Raw genomic sequence first — 22,112 nt, forward strand, 5'->3', positions numbered from 1 at the left:
TTAAGGAAACTGGCCGTACAGAAGTATACGGGCACAGATGGGACGCACCCGCGAGGGCTGAGGGATCTGGCTGATGGGAGATGCACAAGCCGGGGCCCTGCTGCTGCCCTGCTCCTCCCCAGCAATCACCCTCTTTACAGAAAGGCCATACTACAGCCTGTGGGCAGGGGGTGTCCCTACAGGAATTCTTGGACTGGAAGAATTGCCAGGAGAAAAATCCTGAAATGATTTTGGTTTGACATTGTCGGGAAGGTGGCAGTATTGCCCCGTCTGAGTCATGTGGGCTTCATTACGTGGTGGGGAGGGTTGTGCATCCAGAAGAGATCAGCACATCCACGAAACCCATCTGGCACAAACATGTTTGAGGTTTAATATTCTTTTATCAAATTTTGCTATTCAAATTTTTAAAAAAAATTGCAACACAGAGACAAATCAACCCCTGGAGTGGGATTTTGCACCTGTCTTTGTGTTTCCTGTGGATCATAACCCCAACAGCCCCACGCAACACGATGGCCAAGGGCCGGGCTACGCTGGGAGCAGCCGAGGACATTTTGTGCTGGAAAATAAGATGAACATGAGTTATTTCTCACCCCAAAATAGAGGAGGGCCATGGCATGGGGCTGAGTTCCCCCCCAAAAATAATACAGGAGGATACTGGGGGGAATTATTTCCCCCTCCTCCCCCCCAGAAAAAATGCAGGAGGGCCATGGGGGTGGTATTTTCCCCCCAAAAAAAGGGAGTGGTAGCACAGGAAAAGAACCTAGAAAGGGAACTGGGAAAGGGAAAGGGAACTAGTGGGGAAGGGAGCCCCTATGGGTAAGTGATTTGGCACTCTGTGCGTCCAGCGCTGCAATAAAGAATACCTGCTTTCTAAAACTCCAAATTGAGTCTTAGAGAATTTGTTAGGAACTTCTTTGTTTCAAAACACTCACACACACACACGTGCACCACGGCTGTGCGCACGTGCACGGACAGACACACTGCGTGGGCTCCAGCACAGGCCTCAAGCATCCAGCCCCCGTCTGGATCCAGCATCTAGCCCCCGAACTACAGCCCGGGAAGGGGAAAAATAAAGACTAGTCCTCTGCTCTAGCCTGGGCAGACACTCTCACTTGCTCAGAGAGCTGGGGCTGTCGGCACGTGGGGGGACACCAGGAGGAAGGGGTGGGGGCACGCGGCATACACAAGTCGAGCTGCCACACATCTTCTTTGGTTTATTATGCTTCCTAAAGGAGCTCTTGGGCTTGCGGGTGGTCGTTGTGGCTTGCCGCCTTCCCGTGAACCTGTACTCGGTACATACAGGTGTACTCTGGGTTTCCCCAGTTGCTCTGCACCTGGAATTTGATGTAGCGAAATGTCCTGGGAAGCTCCTTCTGTAAAGAAATGGGGGGAGCCATCATTACGCAGGTGGCAAGAGCCACGGCATATCGCCAGAGTCCCCTCTGCCCGCATTCCCTCTGCTGAGGACCAAGCAGCAGCCCTGACGAAGGAGGAAGCCAGGGCGACCAGACCCTCCTTTGCCAGGGCCACAGAGGAGCCCTCTGTGCCTAGAAGGCAAAGGCCTGGCCTCAGAGCCTTGCTGAGGGGAGCTGTGGAAACCGGAGGCGCTTTGCTGCCCGGGCTGACGCGGGTTGCAGGGAGAGTCCCGCTGAGGGGGGAAGATGTCTGCCGTCCTCCCTCCCGCCGTCTCCCCTGAGGGGGACCGTTTCCCTTCCTGGACCCCTTCCCACTGCTGCTTTCTCTGCGCTACCCGAAGGAAAAGGAAAGCCCTTGCAAAGGTGGGGCAGCTGCCTCGGCCAGCAGAGCAAAGCCCCGTTTGCTCTCCTCTTGCCGTCTTCCCCGCAGGAGCACAGAGCGTGGGAGAGCAGAGGGTGTCTGGGATGATCCTCCACACTCTTTTCTCCAAGGACTTGCAGACAACCCTGCCTTCTTCCCGGGCATCCTGCCACAGCTCTTGCAGTACCTGCACATGGAAAGTCTGAGCAATCTCCTTGTGCACCTCGTAGGTGAATGTCCCCAGGAGAGTTTCTGCCGTTGCCTCATCCACTCCCTGAAAGACGAGAGACAAAGGGAGCAGGTCAGGCTCCAGCAGGGTGTCAGAAAAAGGGCACGCCAAGGCCGAACCCGGGAACCCTTCCCCGCCTCCCTCAGCTCTAGCGGTAGTCTAGCACAGGTTAGGGAGGCTCTGGGTCAGGGTGCTTCGAGCACGTGCTCCAGGATCCTTGGCCGTGAAGCAGACAAGCAGCCCCCAGAGGCACAGAACCCCACATGCCCCCAGTGGCCCCCCAGGGGATGAGGTGCTCTGCAGCAGCCAGCCCCAGACAGATGTCTGAGAGAAGCCGCCGTGAGAAGCACGTCTCTGGTACAGCTTTTCCCTGGGGCTGGGCCCCACCCGATAAGCGCAAGGCAAAGACTTACGGAGACAGCAAAGTCTTTGGGGGCGCTGCTGACTTCCCCAGAAGGAGAGACTGCCTCGGAGATATGCCAAATGGTGAAAGCCCTTGGCCAGATTTGCTCAGGCAGCCGGATGACCACGTGACCCCGAGATCCTTGGAAAGCCCAGCAGTTGCCAGGGGCAATACGTGGCTGAAACCAGAAAGCCATAACCATCAGTGGCAAGACAGCCAAAGTTCACAGCAGCTGGGGGCAGCTCGGTCCCCCTCCTGATGGGAGGGCAGTGCTGTCAGGGGTCGCAGGGATCAGGAATGCAATGCAGACTGCAGGGCTGAGCGATACGACCGGGCTGAAGGGAAGTGCTGCGCACTTGGTCTGCCAACCCGAAAGCAAGGAGGTGACTCACAAGTCAGGAGTTCCCTTGTGATACCTGCAAGATTGTCTCTGGAGGATTTGCAGAAGAGAAGCCGAATGGAGAAGGCCACCAGGTCATCTTGCCTTGCCCACCGTAACTCTTGGATGTCCTCTCCTCATCAATGGCGGCACCTGACATGAAGGTGGCCAGAGATTAGGAGTTGAAGCAGTGCATTAGGATGTATTTCTCAGGCTTCAAGCAGAGCTTGGCAGGCTTTGGGGGAGTGCCATACACAAACCAAGGGCGAGACTTCCCGTCTGCATACCTATGGCTTCCAGAGCCCAGTCAGGCATCTGAAGGTAGTTTTCAAGCACCTTCTGAACTGCTGCCTCTGTCAACCGCAGAACTTCCTGGGAAAAAATTGGGGATGGAGAGATGGCAGTGAACACAAACACATGCATGGGCCATTCTGCATGAACACCGAGTCCTAGCACAGAGCCAAGGAGCGCCTCTGTGTCAGAAAACCCAAGGCAAGACCTGTCGGAAAAGGTGCCGACTTTGAGAGTGCCAAGAGGAAGCAGCAGGAGGGTGCCCGGAAAGGCAGCGAGGTCTCTGGTCTACCCCCAGCACCCTTACCTCTCTCTTCTCCTCTTGGACACCGTGGGCTTCGAGGACCTCTCTCACTGCCTGAAGTATGTTTCCCCTCGCAGCAGACACCTGAGCCACCGTCTCCTTGAGCTCCCGCTTCTTCTGCTCCAGCCAAGCCTGTGAGTTCCTGGAGGCAGAGAGAAAGCAGGTCTTGTCCAGCAGCTGCCCAGCCCCTGCAGGCAGGCTCCCAACGCTGTGCAGAGAAGGGTCCCCGTGGGCTTGTGTCACCCCCCGGCCCCTGGCCCCTTTCCTTCCTCTGGTTTACAAATGGCTCCCTTCCACTACTGCGGGTGGCAGACGGGGAAGGTCAGGGGCCCTGTTCGCGAGGTGAGCGAGTGCAGGTAGCACGAAGCCAGCTGAGATGGCTCCACAGAGTTCGTTCCTTGGCAAGAAAGCGCTCTTACCCCAGAGACTGCGGCTCTGCTTCAGGAAGCTGTGATGCCTCCTGCAAGATAAAGAGGGTGCGGGATGGACTCCTTAAGTAGCTTGTTTACTGCCAAAATTGACGCTTTGGAGAGACACTCCACTGGAGCAAGCATGAGGAGCACTGCCAGGGCTTCCCAAAGGACACTCCCCTAGGCAGAGCTGGCAGAATTTCCAGCTGCTTCGAGTCACTTTGGAGAGACCCCGACCCGAAGGTTGGACTCTTTAACCAGCCACGTCCAGCAGAGCATCTTTCGGGTCTCCACCTGACCCCCCCCAGGCTCTCCGAGAGGTATGCAGGCAGCAAAAGCACCTTCTGCCAAAGTGCTCCACTCTTCAGCCTGCCACCCTGCAGAGGTCACTTGGGAAGACCCGTTTCTGTGTTGAACCCCACCCAGGCGCGAAGGAGATTGAAGGATGAACAGAAGTGCCCCGCCCAACCTCTGCCTCAGCGGTGGTGGGCATTTTTGACCAGGCACCCCATGTTCCCAGGAGAGGCAGGAGGGCAGAGCCACGGCCTTTGCAGGCATTGGCTTTCCCACAGCAAGAGACACTTACCCGTAATGCTCCCTTTCCCCCGATCGTTGAGCCCGAGCAGTAGACAACAGCTGTGGGTCACATTGTCAAGAGATGGTTATTTTTCTCAGGAGCTGGTCCCCCTCTGAGAAGACCATTTTTGGTCAGGGATACTCACCCGACAGGACGGGAAGCAGCAGGAAAAGGAGCCTCAGGATGCTCCTGCCCTTCTGGTGGGTGTTGCGTCGTCTAAAAGAGAGGGAACACTGTTGTTACCAAAGCCCAAGGTTGGGACACATATTTGCCAGGGATCCGTTTAGGAGCTTGCTTGCTACCAGGTTCCTGTGCTCAGCACACCTGCAAGCCCGAGGGCCCAGGGGCCTTTGGGAAGGTCTGGCCCATTGCACACCAGCCCTGGGACACAAAGACCTCTGGCCTGACACAGGGGCAGCATCCTGGCCCCGCTCGGCTCTCCCCAGAGAAAGGCCAGGGCCGTGCCCCCGGCTGGAGTGCAGTAGTGCAGACAGCCCCCATGCTCTGGGGCTGCCTGCTCCTGCTGGGAGGGAAGGCAGACAGCACACACGGCTTCTGGGCTGATCCCTCCTGGCTTTCTGGGCCCTCTTGCACCCACCTGCCCAACCTGGCTGGCATCTCCACAACCCCAGCACCCTGGCCAGGCGGAGGGAAAAGCCTGCTCTCCTCTCGAGACCCAAGCACCTCTTCTCTAAGCATCCGCTAGCTGCTGAAAGCGCTCTGCTTCGCACTGCCGCACACCTCTCCAGCATGGAGTTTTATGGAGGGCAGCAGGTTATGACCTCACAAGAGCCGACTGGTGATGCCCATGATGACTTCAGAGGGGCTACCCACGAGGGGGTTGCTGTGCCACCTGTGAGGGAGAAACCCTGTGTCTTAGCCCCTGCCCACACCTGCAGCTCTGAGAGACAAGGGGCCCAGAAGCACCTGGGAGCACAGAGAGCAGCGTCTCCTTCAGCTGCCCCAGCAAGCTGCTGTGCCGTTACACACCTCCTCCTGTGCCAGGCAGTGGCATGCCCTGGGCTGTGGGCAGGAGGGTAGTTTTGTGAGAATTTGGAGAGTTTTAGCACTGAATTAGATCAGGGAATTGCTTTTTTGCACTCAGGCATTGCCAGCTGCTGATGGCAGTGAACTGCGGTGCTTCAGAACAGGCTGTAGTTCCACGTGGGTTAGTCCAGACGCAGTGTCGGTTTAAGCGCTCCCCACTGAAACCCCGTGTGCAGGTGCTGTGGACAAGCCCCGAGACCCGGGCTTGTCCCTCGGCCCCTCATCAGGCTCCTCAGCCACCTCCCGGGCGTGCGGCAGCCTGCAGTATTGAGCTGTGAGAGTGCTGGGCACAGCCCCCCGGGGCGACTATCAAGGAGCTGGGCATGTGGGTACTGCACAGACCCCTGTGGGACTCACCTAGGGGAGCGGGCACCCCACTGCTGCCCAGGCTCCCAGGGCTGGGATCAAGCAGCCTGGTGTGCAGGTCCCTTCAGGCTGGAGGACCACCCGATGCAGTCTCCCACCTCTACATACACCCAGGGCTGCTCAGGCCTGTGCGTTTTCACACGGTGCTAACAGCGATGACTCTGCGCATTGTGGAAATGCTCAGCAGCGAGGCTGTCTCTCTCTCTTGAGTTGTGCTGCTGTCCTGGCCTCCCTCCCTGCCTCCCTGCCTCCCTCCTCCCTGTGCTGGGGCCAGCCGCTGTCCCCCGGCCAGGAAGAGCTGCTGCAAGCACCCACAGCACTCCCCGGCGAGCCCAGGGATGTTCCTCAGCCCACGGCCATCTGGGCGCTGAGGGAATGTGCTGCTCCTGGCGAGCAGCTGGGTGGGGGCTGCTCCAGGTCATAGAATCATAGAATGGTTTGGGTTGGAAGGGAGCTTTTAAAGATCATCTGGTCCACCCCCCTTGCCATGGATAGGGACGTCTTTCACTAGAGAAGTTGCTCAAAGACCCATCCAACCTAACCTGGTAAAAAGTCTCCCTCCCTCTTTCTTCTAAGTCCTCTTTATATATTGAAAGGCCCCAGGAAGATCTACCCAGACCCTTCTCTTCTCCAGGTTGAACAACCCCAACTCTCTCAGCCTTTCTTCATAGCAGAGGTGTTCCAGCCCTCAGATCATTTTTGTGGCCCTCCTCTGGACCCGCTCCAATGGGTCCCTGTCTTTCCTGTGCCGAGGACCCCAGAGCTGCATGCACTACTCCACGTGGGGTCCCACCAGAGCAGAGCAGAACGGGAAAATCCCCTCTCTTCACCTGCTGGCCACGCTTCTTTGGATGCAGCCCAGCACACAGTTGGCTTTCTGGGCTGCGAGCGCACACGGCCGGCTCATGTCTCATTTTTCGTCTACCAGGATCCCCAAGTCCTTCTCTGCAGGGCCGCTCTCAATTCATTTTGGGTCATGTCCAATTTGCCCTTGTGAAGCCGTGTTGGCTGTCTGTAATCACCTTCCTGTCTTCAATATGTTTTGACATGTCTTCCAGGAGGATGTGCTCCATGATCTTATCGGGCACAGAAGTGGGGTCAGGCAGAGCAGGGGGCACGTTTGTCTCAGCTCTTTCCAGCCACCCTCTTTGAACGCCACCGTGGCACCTTGCACCGTGCTGGGTACAACACTCCCCGCTCAGAACTGGAGTGAGGGGCCCAGGCATCTCTTTCAGCTCTACTGTAGGTCTCCCCAGTGGGCCCCAAAATCCCCCGCTACGCACCCCACCAAGCTAGGAAGAAAAGAAATACTGAAACGTTTCATCCCAGAGAAGTCCAAAGCTGCCTAATGCCCTTGGACCACTGGCACAGCCCCAGCACCCCGAGCCCCCGGGGCAACTCACCTCAGCCAAGAAGTGCTCTTACGCCTCCTTGACGCCAGCTCCTCCTCCTGCAGGCCAAGGCACTGCAGGGACACGTGTTGGGGTGTGCGAGGAAGCCGAGGTATGGGGCTCAGACCCCCTCCCCTGTCCCTGCTGAGATCAGTGCCCCCATGTCCCCCGGGCACAGTGCAGACCCTTCCCTCCCCAAGGCCCACAGCGCGGTTTGTCTGTCCTACCAGCCGCACAGCCACCATCTCCTGCACCAGTGACTTCTCTGTCTCGTCTGCCGGCACCACCTTCTCCGTGCTACGGACACCATGGGATTCTAGGCTGTGAGAAGAGACCTCGGCCGGCATGGCGACCCCCCGGGTGGCCAACAGGGAGCCAGGGTGCTGCCCAGCCTCTGCTGGGGTTGGCACCAGGCACCTCCAGCATCCCAGCACTGCACAGACCTACCCCAGGCCTGAGGGGGGCATGGAGGAGAGCCTGAGAGCTGCTCAGAGTTGTGCAGAGCTGCTTCCAGAAGTCCCGAGTTGTTCAGAGGTCTTTTGAGCTGCTTAAGAGAAGGCAAAGGGCTCTCCAGAGCAGGCTGGAGAAGCTGGCAGGAGCCAGAAAATGTCTATGAGTGGCAGAGGTCTGCCCAAAGCTGCTCATCACTTCCCCACTCCTCTGCCCCAGGTTCCAATCAGGTTCCATCACCACTCACAAAGCTGTTGACTCTCGGAGGCGTTCCCGTCTCTCCAGGAGGCACTGGAGCTTGTTCCTGAGCAGCTGGACAAGCAGAGGGCCCAGTCAAGAGTCCACGCCATGCCTGCTCTGAGGGGGCTTGCCCCCACAAACATGTTGAGCCCCCGTCCCTCCTGTCCCCCTTCTACCTTCTTGACCTCAACCTGCTCCTGAACAGCTTCTGCCAGCTCTGACCACTGCTGCTGCTCAAAGCAAGCGGGACAAATTGCAGGGAGCCATGGTGGGAAAGGGCATCCCCAGTCAGTCCCCAGGGCACGGGGAGGAAAGGCCACGGCCAGGGCGACAGGCACCCAGGTGTCCTGGGGCTAGTGCCATTGCCCGGCAGCTCTGGCCACTCCCCGAGGGATTTCTGGATGCGGGTCGCAGACTTCGACCTGCTCCCGCACTGCTGTGCCTCCCTCTGCCTTTCCCTGAAAGAGGTCTGCCTGGCAGAGAAGAGGGAACAGGAACGTCTCCGAGAGGGGCAGGGTGGGGAGGAGGACCCTCATTCACACTGGCCAGGCTGCAATCCCAGACCACCCAGCACCCCCCCTCCAGCCCACGCCTGGCTTCCTGTTACACACTGCATCCCCTGACACACCAGTAAGGGTCATTCATCCTGCCCCCTTCCCCAAAGCCATATTGCTGTGCCTGCAGACTCACATCAGGGTCCCCTCTGCAGCACAGCCAACAGCCTGGGGGATCTCCAGGGGCCCAATCCCTCCATCACGGATGCCATATCCCAGAGTAGGTGTCCTCCCCTGCCACACCACTGCCTGCGGCTGCTGGGGTGCATGGACCCAGCACTGGCACCCCCCTCCCTGACCCTGTCAGGACAGGCCTCCTCCACTGAACCTTCTGTGCCTCCTCCAGGGTCGCGGCTGCCTCCCTACTTGCCACCTGCTAGCGCTCCTGCGGGAGACAAGGGGAAGAGGGGCAGCCATCAGGCACCAGCACACTCCCACGAGTGCACTCCTCTCGGCATTATCCCCTCTCAGCTTCCCTCGGGCACTGCCTTTGCCCATTTGTCCCCTCTCCTTCCCAGCCCTGCAGGTAGGTAGAGGGACCCCCAGGCCCAACTCTGGACGCGGTCCGCATCTGGACATGGTCCTGAGCAACTGGCTCTCGGTGACCCTGCTTGAGCAGAGGCACTGGACAAGACAAGATGATCTCCAGAGGTCCCTTCCAACCTCAACCAGCCTGTGATTCTGTGAACTCACCTTGGTGTGGGCCACCAGCCCCTCCAGCTGCTGGAGCTCCTGATGGTTCTTTTCCAAACACCACGCCACGACACAGTTCTGGGAAGAGGAGCCGCACACAGGCACTAAGCCCCTGACAGAGCCCCAGGCGCCGCAACTGGGGGACATTGGCAGAGGAGGGGCACTGACCTCCATGCTGCGCTGCTCCATGGTTTTCTGCAGCTCCTGCGGCTTCTTCCCCTGCGTGGGGAAACGAGGGGTCAGGGGCTCAGGTCTCGCAGCCCCAGCTCCCGGGGACAAGGGGAACACTCCACGCCTACCAGACACCGCAGCAGCTCCTTGTGCCTTTGTGACTTGAACACTGAGCCAGGCGCTCCTGGAGCATGTAGAGGTCTTGCTTCACCGCTTCTGTTTGCATGGCTGCGCCTGTGCGTCAGGAGCCAGCAGGGTGTGAGGGGCACAGCCACAGGCTCTGTCAGGCACGGACGGTCACGGGGATGCTGCCCTATCCTCGCACACAATCGCACACCGACGTGCTCAGGGGAATGCACCCCCCGCACGTCTGTGCACAGGCATGCCACCCTGCTCACCTGCAGCTGTGTCCAGCACCACAGCTGCTGACACAGGAACAGCCGTAGACCCGCAGGCACAGTCACGCGCTGCCTTGCGCTCCCAAGCAGAGGGGCACCCAGGCGCTCTCCAGCACAGGACACTGCTGCGCCTCCCTCTGTATTGCCCTGAAAGAGGTCTGCCTGGGAGAGAAGCAGGCCCAGCCAAAAGTCCATGCCATGCCTGCTCTGAGGGGGCTTGCCCCCACAAACATGTTGAGCCCCCGTCCCTCCTGTCCCCCTTCCACCTTCTTGACCTCAACCTGCTCCTGAACAGCTTCTGCCAGCTCTGACCACTGCTGCTGCTCAAAGCAAGCGGGACAAATTGCAGGGAGCCATGGTGGGAAAGGGCATCCCCAGTCAGTCCCCAGGGCACGGGGAGGAAAGGCCACGGCCAGGGCGACAGGCACCCAGGTGTCCTGGGGCTAGTGCCATTGCCCGGCAGCTCTGGCCACTCCCCGAGGGATTTCTGGATGCGGGTCGCAGACTTCGATCTGCTCCCGCACTGCTCTACCTCCCTCTGCCTTTCCCTGAAAGAGGTCTGCCTGGCAGAGAAGAGGGAACAGGAACGTCTCCGAGAGGGGCAGGGTGGGGAGGAGGACCCTCATTCACACTGGCCAGGCTGCAATCCCAGACTACCCAGCACCCCCCCTCCAGCCCACGCCTGGCTTCCTGTTACACACCGCATGCCCTGACACACAAGTGAGGGTCATTCATCCTGCCCCCTTCACCAAAGCCATACTACTGTGCCTGCAGACTCACATCAGGGACCCTTCTGCAGCACAGCCACCACCAAATGCTTCTGCAATGGCCCAATCCCTCCATTGTGGACCCAGACCCCTGGGTAAATGTTATGTGCTCCCCTCCTCCCCCTGCCCTGCCCCTCCCACCCCAGTAACACCCCTGCCTCCCTTTCGGTCATCTGAAAGTGCACCTGTGGGACAGGAGGGGAGGAGGAGCAGCCACCAAGGCACCCGGGCGCTCCCATGAGCACACTCCCCTCCACATTATCCCCTCCCGGCCCCCCTCAGGCACTGCCTTTGCCCTCACCTCCCCCCTCTTACCCAGCCCTGCAGGCACCAGAGGGAGGCAGAGGGCCCCCCACGCCCAACTCTGCACATGGCCCAACTCTGCACACGGCCCAACTCTGCACACACTCTCCACCCAACACCTCCAACCAGCACCACCAACCCCCAGCCACTCAACGAACCCATATGCAGTGCAGCAACCAATCAAGGGGCCCTGCCCTTCTGCTCTACCAATGAGCAAGCCGTTTCTGTTGCAAGGGGGTGGGGCCCGGTGGGAGCTCCCCGGGCTACGTGCCTGCTCGCCCGACACATTATGGCTCCTCACAGGCGGCCCCGCCCCATCGGGAGTGCTCCCTGACCCCGAAATGGCGGCAGTCACACCGGCCTCGCCCTCTCCTGGCTGCCCTCCCCCACGCTCCCATCTGCAGCATTTGAGCACACAGACTGAAAGGGTGAGCGAGAAGGTATGAGTGATTAAAGAATTGAAACTATGGGCGAAATAACTTAGTACATTAGTTGCAACATTTTTGTAAGGCTCAGCGGAGGAATCGCAACAACAGTTCCTGATAAGAACCAGGAGTTTGTTCGAAGCCAGTTGAAACCAACCCTGTGATTTGGGTAAAGGCCAAGGAACAACTGAGTCTGTGCAAAGACGGGGGTTATTAGCGGTGACGAAGAGGAACCACTAACCTTCATCCCCACGACCCCCGACGACCACCACCAGGAGGCAATGCGCAAGCATAGATAGGAGGGACTCATGGAAATAACGTCTTGAAGCTTATTTTAATACAAAGCGGGGATAGGTCATGCATATGTATAGGCGTATTATGTATATGCAACATTTTGCTGTATATATTTCTGGCAAGTACCGTGTTGAGGCGCGCACGACTTTGGTGGGGTTACCCCCCGTGCCGCCCAGCGCTGAATAAACATACCTACTTTACAATCTCACAGATTGTGGAGTCTGTTTTCCGCAAGTCAGTTTTGGCGAGCCAGCCAGGAGATTTCTTTGCTTCACTGCAGGATCGGCTGAGGAGCGGACGCCCCTGGGCGCGCCCCGAGCACTTTCCTCGGAGGGGACTCCACTACCAGCCGCTCACCCTGGGAGTAGATAAGAACCTCCTGAGCCCGCGGAAAGGAAAAGGTATGTTTTAGGAGAGGGGCCTGTAAGTCGTACGCGTGGCCGGGGCTGCTGGTAAATCGCGCAGAGACGTCTGGCGTGCAGCATAGTCCCCGTATGGTAGGAGGGTACCCTGCACGGTAATAGGGGGATCCGCTGACCGATAGAGCGGCTGCTAGCGATCTTGGGAGTAGATCGAGTGGATCCGAGGTTTTCGCTGCATCCCAGTGTTGGGAACCAGGACGGACCTGCTAATGACTGGTATATAAGAAGCAGGAGAAGGGTAAGCGGACCTCCCCACAATTGCGGTTGGGCTATTTTTATATTTGCAGCTGCTGGAGGGGTAACAGCCAGAATATGAATTGTATACTTTATCTATGAAACGCCCGGGTATTTTATGTTAGAACCATTTGTGTGTTTGGGACACAGCGCAGCTGCGGAGTGAGTGCAGAGTTTTGTTTTGTGATCTTCGCGAGGAGAGCGGCTGGCAATTATGTCTTTGTCTTTATGTGTGCGTAATGTATGGAAAGATTGAAAGATTGTAAATGTCTCTATATGTTAATGAAGGAGCAAGACGGAGGGGATCGCTTCTTCGGTGGTTTTGGCTCGAACCCTGGGAATATTTAAACGAAGGAGGGAATTGGATAAGGAGGGGGAATGAGCGATTGTATCTGGGAGGAGTATATGTAACTCCTGCGGGAAAAACAGTAACCCTAGATTGGGAACAGCCTGTAGACATTTTTAGGAACCCTTGTGTTGGTGGACTGAGCGGAGTGATTCCCTGCTTTGTATGCGGACTTGTTCGTAAACAATACGACATTTGGCACCAGGCTTGGGTTTTGTTAAGGTGTAAATTCTGTAGGGAAAGATGGTATTGTATTTCCAGTAAACGGAGAGCGGAGTGTCCCAAGTGCCGTCTCAAGACTTCACAATTTCGTGATAGGGAAGAAGTCCAGCAAGAGCCTGAAATAGTGAAATTTGTGTGGGAAAGGGAAATCCGGAAATCTGGGAAGTATCGGAAAGGGACTGGGAGAAAACCGTAAAAAACTGTAAGAGGCGATTTGGGTGGAAACTCAAGAAAGGCAAAAATAAAGCTCAATAATAGAGGGAGTTACGAAATGGGTAACACTCAAAGGGAAATCTTGAAGAAAAGCCCCTTAGGCTGTGTGCTTGCCCATTGGAAGGATATTGTTGGAACTGGAGGGACAGAAAGTAAAAAGACTCTCATTAAGTATTGTAACCAATGGTGGCCGTTGTATAAATTGGAAAGTGAGACTAAATGGCCATTCAATGGATCTATAGATTACAATACTCTCTTACAATTGATGCTGTTTTTAAGAAGGGAAGGGAAGTGGGATGAAGTTTCATACACAGATATGTTTTTCACCCTCTGAAATCATCCGGAGTGGCAAAGGGACTGCGGGATGGTGCTGCCGCAGGACCCTATGGTACTTGCACTTGAGCGAGAAAATAACAAAAAATCTGAAAGTAAATTGAGACGATGCTGTTCGGCATGCAGTATTGGGCATCGGTGTATTAAAGTAAACAAAATCCATCAGGCACCGGAGCCAGACTTAACTGACCTGTTTAAGCCTCCCCCTCGACCACAGGAACGGGGTGCGGACTCGGACGAAACTTCCACTCCCCCGGATAGCCCAGTATCTTCCCGCACCAGAAAGAAATCTGTCCCGACAGCCTTGCAGGCACCCCTGCGAGAAGCAGTAGGACCCGAGGGTGGGTCAATGCTAATCAAGGTACCTTTTTCCACTACTGACTTAGGGGAATGGAAAAAAGTTGCAAAGGATTATAGGAGTGATCCGATAGGGGTAACCAAGCATTTTCAGTTTATAATAAAACAGCACAACCCTGATTGGAGGGACATACAACTGCTATTAGAATATATGACGGAAACAGAGAAGCAGTTGATTTTAAAAACAGCAGGAGATTTGGCTGAGGATCACTACAAAATCACAAGAGAGGATGTAAAGGAATTTTTCCCCCTCCAGGATCCAAAATGGGACCCAAATAGGGACCCAAATAGATCAGCAGATATAGAAAAACTACATATAATAAAGAGGGGTGGGCTCTCACCCCACAAGGGAAACTAATCATTCCCTCCTATCTAACATGGTCTCTGATAAGGGAGGAACATAAGAAGAGACATTGGGGGGCAGAAGCCTGATATAAACACCTAATTAGAGAGATCGTAGCCAGAAATCTATACACCACTGTGAGACAAGTAACTCAACAGTGCGATCTTTGCCTCCAGATTAATCCCAAGAATACCCCCAAACCAGAAATGGGCCAAATTGGGAAAAGCAACGGGCCTGGACAACAATGGCAGATCGACTTTTCAGAATTCCCAAGAAAAGGGGGGTATCGATATTTATTGGTGTTGACTGATACCTTTTCAGGTTGGCCAGAGGCATTCCCTACCAGAACAGCCAAGGCTCGGGAGGTAACTAGAACATTAATACAAGAAATAATACCACATTTTGGGGTTCCAGTAACCATATCTTCTGACAGAGGACCACATTTCATCTCAAAAGTAGTAAAACAAATTAGCCGTTATTTGGGCATAGATTGGCAGCTTCATACCCCATATCGCCCTCAGTCAAGTGGCCAAGTAGAAAAAATGAACCACTTAATCAAACAGCAGATCGTGAAATTGGGACAGGAAACTAACCTGGCCTGGCCTCAGTCTCTTCCTTTGGCTCTTTTGCGCATACGAACTAGGCCAAGAGCAAGAGAAGGACTGAGCCCTTTTGAAATCTTGTATGGGCGACCCTATAGAATACAGAAAGGGATGTCAACACAAGTTGGGGATGAAATCATGACCTCCTATATTGTGGCATTAGGCAAACAACTCAGCAAAATTGAGAAGCATGTGGTTGGGACTCGAAGTAGGGGTTTGGATGGGCCTGTATATAACATACAACCTGGAGACTATGTGTATATAAAGTCTCTTACAGAAAAGACTTTGGAGCCGCAGTGGGAAGGACCATTCCAGGTACTCCTTACCTCCTTCACAGCAATCAAGATTGAAGAACAGAGTGTGGGTAGTTAGGATCAGGCAGCCGGAAGATATCGCGCTGTACGGAAAGATAGGACCCCTCCCCCGATAGCCAGTAGCATTTAGGTTGTGAAGTAAGCAGATGGAAGTGACGTCGTAAACCCAAGGTATATAATGCTGTGTTACCTACCAATAAACGCCATTTGCCGTCCACCACATTGGTGTCTGTGAGCCGATGGCCCGAGCGCCCCAGGGGAGGGGGGTCACCGTGCTGTTCCTGAACCAGGTCGCCACGCCTTACGAAGGCAACAAGTGGTGCCGAAACCCGGGAGAGCCCACCTGGAATCGGGTGAACAGCAGCCGGAGCGGCAGGACCAGCCCGGCAGGGAGGACGCTCCCAGACCAACAAGGAAGATGGAAGCCCTTGTGAAGGTCGTATCGCAATTACATAAGCAGTGGGGTATCGATTGCAAACCCAAAGATTTTACTCTCGCCGTTGCGAGGCTTTTGCAAATTGGGGTCATTGATCAGCCAGTGGACGTTCTCCACCCTGAAGTGTGGGATAAATGTACCAAAGTGTTGGCCGAGGAGACGATGTCCTCGGGCTGCGGGAAAAACCTTAAGTCGTGGGGGAAAGTCGTACAGGCCCTGCGGAAGGCAGCACAAGAACAGGAGACCTGGAGTGCGGCAAAGAACTGTTTGTTGGCCACCCCGAAATTGGGAGTCGGGGCGGCCACGCAGACTTTGCACCCCCCGGATGATGATGATTCTGCCAAGCCTAAAGATCTGCAAGAGGGCGACATGTCCCCTCAATTCCCGAACCCTGACCCGCTTACAGAGGGACAGGAACGAGCTAAATCCCTCTGGGGTGGGTTAGCGGAGGAGGCCAGGGGTGTTACGGAGGAACTAGAGTCTGAGGAAGCCTGGGCTAAACCACCGCCCTACGCACCCCAAGGTGGCGCCGAGCAGAAAGGGGAAGGGCGGGCCGAAGATGCCCGTGGCGGGAACAGGGAGGAAGCGCTCACATTAACAAGCGCACACGAACGGGAGGGGGAGGAGAACGAGAAGAAGAAAGGTGGTGGGGGCGGCCGGGAGGAGGAGGGGAGCATGAGTGAAAGGCGGAAAGCCAATCAGAGTGGCCAGCTGAAAAAATGCCCTCAAAGGGCAGACACCCCGCCGAGCAAAGGGCGGGGCGAATCAGAAAGGAGGGGCGGGTCAAGAGGGAGGGACTGGCCCGCCCGCAGGAGAAGTGGGCGGGGCCAGAGCCCGGTAAAAAGGTATCAGAAACCGGAAGTAACCAATCAGTCGAGTTCCGGCTCCGGATCAGACACTAGCTGGGACGAGTGGCTCATAACTGATCCGAGCTCAGAGGAGGAGGAAACAGGAGTAGATACAGTCAAAAGCCAAAACATTCCCACCCAAAATAAAAAGGGACCGCGAAGAGAAAAAATCCCCCTCACCGACTGGAGGAAAATAAAGACTGCGTGTGCCGATTGGGTCCCATCGGCCAAGCTAGCGTTCCAGGTCCGGGTGACAGACGGGGGACAGAGGGTTTACTCGCCAGTAAACCCTAAAGATATACAAGCGATCGTTAAGTCGATTGCAGATAAAGGCCTTAATTCTGCCGTGGTCTCCACCCTCATAGATGGTGTCTTTGGGGGAGACGATATGCTCCCGTTCGATATAAAACAAACTTGTAGATTGATTTTTGGTGGGGCAGGGATGATCGTTTTTAAGCAAGAATGGGCGGACAACTGTGCGAGACAATTAGCCCAAGTGGCCGGGGCGGATCACCCGCTGCATGGTTCCAGCCTGCAGCGCCTGATGGGTACAGACCCCACCATGATTACCCCCCAGGCACAGGCCCAGGGCCTGCGGGCCCATGAAATTATGACAACTACCCGCACGGCTAGAGAAGCTATTCGCACCGCTTCTAGAGTTATTGCCAAGCCGTCGCCATGGTCCACAATTAAGCAAAATGAAAGTGAGAGCTTTACGCAGTTTGTGGATCGCCTTCAGGCAGCGGTCGACTCCTCGACCCTGCCCGCGGAAGCGAAAGGCCCGGTTGTTGCAGATTGCTTACGTCAGCAGTGTAATTCGGCAACCAAAGAGATCCTATGATCACTGCCAGCGGGGTCAAGTATCGCAGACATGATCAAGCATGTCGCAAAGGAAGAGCATCTAGCCCCAATTCAGGTAGCTGTTCGCACTGCAATAGCTAATATGATGGCATGTTTTAAATGTGGTCAGGCGGGCCACGTGGTGGCAAACTGCCCTCGGTTGGGGGACCCGCCCATAGTGCTCCCCCCGTGCCAAAATCGACCGAGAGGACCGTGTTGGGCCTGTGGAAAGAAAGGACATTTCGCCAAAGAATGCAGATCTAAAAACCAGGGAAACGGGAAGGGGAGAGGGCACTCGGGCCGCGCACAGCCCTCTCCCACTTGGGACATAAGGCGGCCCAGTTATGCCAACCCCGGATGGGGCACAACACTCCCGAACCCGCTGCCCCCTCGAGAAATGACCAACTTTATGGCTCAACCGACGATCCATCCGAACCAGTCCCCACCTCAAGGGCAGCAACAACCATCTCCTGGGGGCGAGACCCCAGGGTGGCCCTGACAGTAAAATGCGATAGCCCGCCAGTGGTGTGGGGAATCTGTTCCCTCTATAATACCCTAGATGACACCACCATTAGTGTCCCCTTTTTGATTGACACCGGAGCAGATGTTACAGTTATTCCTGAGACAAACTGGCCCCCGCATTGGAAATTAGAAAACGCCCCCATGGTGGGTGGAGTCGGGGGATTAACCCGGGCTCGGAAAAGTGCTCAATTAGCAGCAATCACGCTTCACACTGAAAAAGGGCCAGAGAAAACCATTACCTTCTTCCCATATGTTATGTCAGGAGTCCCACCCCTGCTGGGAAGGGACGCTCTAGCCCTTTTGAAAGCCAGGGTGACAAATTTATTGTGAGGACCACTGCCGCACACCCACTTCCACCTATTAGACTGACATGGAAATCGTCCGACCCAGTGTGGGTCGAGCAGTGGCCCCTGTCAAAGCCTTGAATGGACGCTCTTCTTAAGCTAGTCGACCGCGAGTTACAACGAGGTCATATAGAGCCTTCCACTAGCCCATGGAACACCCCAGTTTTTGTAATACCCTCCATGACCTGCGCGAAGTAAATAAGAAAATTCAACCAATGGGTCCCGTCCAAACGCTGCTGCCCATGAACTCTATGATACCAGAAGGACAACCGTGTGCTGTCCTTGATATTAAAGACTGTTTCTTTTCAATATCACTGCATGAGGAGGACAAAGAGCGGTTTGCTTTTTCTGTAGTGTTCCCAAACAGCTCACGCCCCAACCTACGTTTCCAGTGGAAAGTGCTGCCTCAAGGAATGATTAACTCGCCTACTATCTGCCAAATTATAGTGGATCGCACGGTAGCACCGGTTTGGCGCGCTGATCCGACTGCGACTATCATTCAATACATGGACAATATTCTAATCGCCGCGCCGACAGAAAATCAGGTGAACCAGCTAGTATCAGCGGTTTCGGAAACTTTAACAACAAACGGGTTCGAAATCGCGGGCACGAAAGTTAAAAGGGGATCATGTGTAACTTTCCTGGGGGTGGGGATCACCAGTTCTTATGTAACCCCCCCCCCAAATAAAAATCCGTCGGAACATCAAAACACTCCATGATATGCAACAATTAGTGGGATCCTTGCAATGGCTCCGTAACATTGTCCTGATCCCTCCCGAAATCATGGCCCCCCTATACGATCTTCTGAAAGGAAAGAGCCCCTGGGAACAAAAAACTCTGATGACGGAAGCATTGAACTCTCTTGACTTTATCGAGCAACAGGTATCGTCGAGCACGCTCGCCAGGTGGAACCCTGGTGTACCGCTTGATCTGTATGTACATTTCACGGAAGGCGGGGGAGTAGGGCACTAGCCCAGGGGCCCCCTGAAAAAGCTCAACCAATACAATGGATAGTCCTGGGAAAACCATCACGTGCATTCTCTCCAGGAGTCGAGTGCCTTGGTAATCTCATCATGAAAGGCAGAAAACTTGCCCTAAGACACCTAGGCATCGAACCCGCCAAGATATACCTACCCTTCCGCAAGCAGCTCCCAAAGCAATCAGTGACGATGTCGGAGTATCTAGCTATAGCTCTTGCTGGGTTTGGCGGAGAAGTCCAGTATGCTACAAAGCCCCCCTGGACTCAAATGCTGACCATTGTCGACATCGACCTCCCACAGAAGATCATGGACCGGCCCCAACAGGGACCAACAGCCTTTACAGACGCATCCTCAACGACCTCAACCACGGCGGCAGTATGGCAATCTGGAGAAAAATGGCACTGCATTAAAATGACCGACTGTGCGCTTTCAGTCCAGCAGCTAGAAGCGATGGCCGTAGTACTGGCGTGCGGACTGTTCCCAGAGGAACATCTCAATATCGTGACCGATTCGATGTTCGTGGCCAAGCTTTGCTTGGCCATGGCGGGGCCCGGCGTGTCAACATCCACAACAGCCCTGATGCTGGAAGAAGCACTTTTTTCTCGAAAGGGCACCATATCGGTCATCCACGTTAACAGTCACAACCCAATCAAAGGGTTTTTCCAAACCGGTAACGACAAAGCAGACGCCGCAGCGAAAAGGTTGTGGACGCTAAGGGATGCCCGTCAGCTACACGAGTCTCTCCACGTCGGAGCTAAAGCGCTAGCGAAGAAATGCGGAATCTCGGTCACTGACGCAAAGCACGTAGTAGCCACATGTCCCCACTGTCAGAAAACACCACTGTGGTCCAGTGGAGTCAACCCCAGAGGTCTTAAAGCCTCCGAAGTGTGGCAAACAGACTTTACGCTCTGTCAGTTGCTAAAACCCCAAGCGTGGCTAGCAGTAACTGTAGATACATATAGCGGAGTGATCGTAGCCACACAACACCTTAAAACCAACTCCAAAGCAACCATCCAACATTGGTTAACGGTTATGGCGTGGCTTGGCATTCCTAATCAGATCAAAACAGACAACGGTCCGAATTTTGTCTCCAAATCAGTTCAGGCATTTGCTCTGAAATGGGGTATTACCCTGACACACGGCATTCCGTATAATAGCACAGGACAAGCCATAGTCGAACGAGCGAATCAAACTCTAAAATCTAAATTAGAGGTGCTGGCAAAAACAGAAGGTTTCACCAGCGCCATTCCCCCGGGAGACCAAGCACGTCTGTTAGCAACCGCTCTTTTAGCACTAAACCAATTTCCCAGGGGGGAAGAGAGAAATAGCCCCACCCAAAAACATTGGGCCACTCGGGCACTAGAAGAAGGCCCGTTGGTCATAATCAGAAGTGAGCTAGGAGAATGGGAACAAGGGTGGAGGCTAGTCCTTACAGGGCGAGGGTATGCTGCGGTCAAAAGAGATGGAACAGTTAAGTGGTGTCCGCTTAAGTCCATCAAACCAGACCTCCAGAATAAAACTAATAAAAATTGTGAGTTTTTCTCCACAGAACCGGATTATCGGACGCCCTCGTAATCCGTATGCTCCGGTAGCAAGAGAAGACGACAAGTCAGCAAACATCCTGCCCACACCTGAGAGTTCCGCACCAGCAGAATCCGGACAACGGCGACACAACCCCCATAAGCAGAGGCTACAATGTTTACACCCACAATGTGTAATCTTCATTTTAGAGCTCGTTGCTATGGGACAAGCAGTATCAGAACACCATCCCCATCATCCATTTAAATGGTCCCTCATTCGAGTTGAAGATCAGCACGTTATCGCTACTCGGATTACATCAGGTGCGCCGAGCTTCACTGCCACTCCGTGTCAGCTTGTCCCGATAAACCCATGCTGGGAATACTCAGAATTTTATATGTGCCCCAGCTCTAATCCTGGGAAAGGTTATTGTAACTACCCTGATCAATATTTTTGCGGTTATTGGGGATGTGAGACCATAGCCCCTACTTGGATACCGGGTGACGGTAAGGATAAACACCTAAAAGTCTGGTGGGGTCCGTATAAGTGTTCCAAACAGCTAGCAGAGGCAAACCGTCCAAAATGGCAGATCGCTCGCCGGGGAAGTGCCCCGGCACAAGGGCCAAAATGAGCGCATCACCAACCTTGCTCATTCCTCTTTTTAAATGTTACCAACCCCCGAGAAGACGCTTGGCTTCTTGGGAAAATGTGAGGAGTAAGGTACCTAGAATCAGGGTCAGACAGAGGTGGTTTTATCCTCATAAAGAAGGAGATTGTTCTGAAAGATCCACTGCTAGCAGGCCCCAACCGAGTAATTGGGCCTACCCCGGTTCTTCACCAAAAGCCACCTGACCCAACGACACCTACACCATTACCGTATAGTATTGTAAATAATACCACAGTTATTGCACACACCGCCAAAATTTCTGACCAAAATTCTCTCTGGAAAATGATGCAAGCTAGCTATCAACTGCTGAACAAAACTAACCCAAATCTTACGGAGCATTGTTGGTTGTGTTACGGAATACGGCCGCCCTTTTACGAGGCTGTAGGAGTAGATAACAAGCCCATGCGAGTAAATGGTTCAAATCCGGCCCAGTGCACATGGGACATAGAAAAACAAGGGATTACATTAGCAGAAGTTGTAGGAAGCGGCGTGTGCGTGGGTAAAGTCCCAAACCATAATAAACAACTATGTGTTAATGAGACACAGGATAAAACCCCTGCAAAGTGGTTAATACCGGCCAACAATACCAAGTGGGTTTGTTCTATTATGGGAGTTACACCTTGTTTGTCGTTGGACAAATTTAATGAAGCCTTAGAATATTGTGTCCAAGTAGCTATAATCCCTAAAATCTTTTACCATTCCGAAGACTTTGTCTATGACTCACAGATTACCCCAGAACACCATCTGTCAAAACGGGAACTCTTTACAGCACTAACAGTAGCCACTCTAATGATCATAGCAGGGACAGGAGTGGTTACAGGAGTAGCATCCTTAGTGCGACAAAATAAAGAATTTAGTGCCTTGAGAATGGCAGTAGATGAGGACTTAGCTAGAATTGAACAATCCATAAGTGCATTAGAAAGTTCACTTAGATCACTATCAGAAGTAATGCTACAAAATCGAAAAGGGTTGGACCTAGTGTTCCTACAACAAGGAGGGGTATGCACTGCACTGAGAGAAGAATGCTGTGTATATGCCGACCACACTGGAATAGTGAGAGACACCATGGCCAAATTGCGAGAAGGACTAGAAAAACGAAAAAG

General features: G+C 54.5%; 1 protein-coding gene and 1 long non-coding RNA gene across 2 annotated transcripts in view; one reads left to right on the forward strand and one right to left on the reverse strand.

Annotated features, from left to right (window-relative positions):
* LOC142076740 (uncharacterized) overlaps window positions 1–20,766 on the forward strand; it is a 124,405-nt gene extending 103,639 nt beyond the window's left edge. Inside the window, exons 2-3 of the long non-coding RNA XR_012671296.1 lie at window positions 15,145–15,290; window positions 20,374–20,766. This is a non-coding gene — a long non-coding RNA (uncharacterized LOC142076740). The remainder of the gene's footprint in view (window positions 1–15,144; window positions 15,291–20,373) is intronic.
* On the reverse strand, window positions 1,195–5,160 carry LOC142076739 (SUN domain-containing protein 3-like). The gene is made up of 10 exons (XM_075139131.1): window positions 4,968–5,160; window positions 4,515–4,585; window positions 4,379–4,428; window positions 3,802–3,842; window positions 3,386–3,524; window positions 3,075–3,159; window positions 2,825–2,940; window positions 2,419–2,586; window positions 1,964–2,050; window positions 1,195–1,373 (listed from the first exon to the last, which is right to left on the reverse strand). Exons 1-10 carry the CDS (start codon window positions 5,066–5,068, stop codon window positions 1,227–1,229), a joined length of 1,005 nt encoding a protein of 334 aa, XP_074995232.1. The 5' UTR covers window positions 5,069–5,160; the 3' UTR covers window positions 1,195–1,226.
* Window positions 20,767–22,112: the final 1,346 nt, after the last annotated feature.

The sequence above is a fragment of the Calonectris borealis genome, unplaced genomic scaffold, assembly GCF_964195595.1.
Source record: "Calonectris borealis unplaced genomic scaffold, bCalBor7.hap1.2 HAP1_SCAFFOLD_101, whole genome shotgun sequence".
In the NCBI taxonomy this organism is placed as follows: Eukaryota; Metazoa; Chordata; class Aves; order Procellariiformes; family Procellariidae; genus Calonectris; species Calonectris borealis.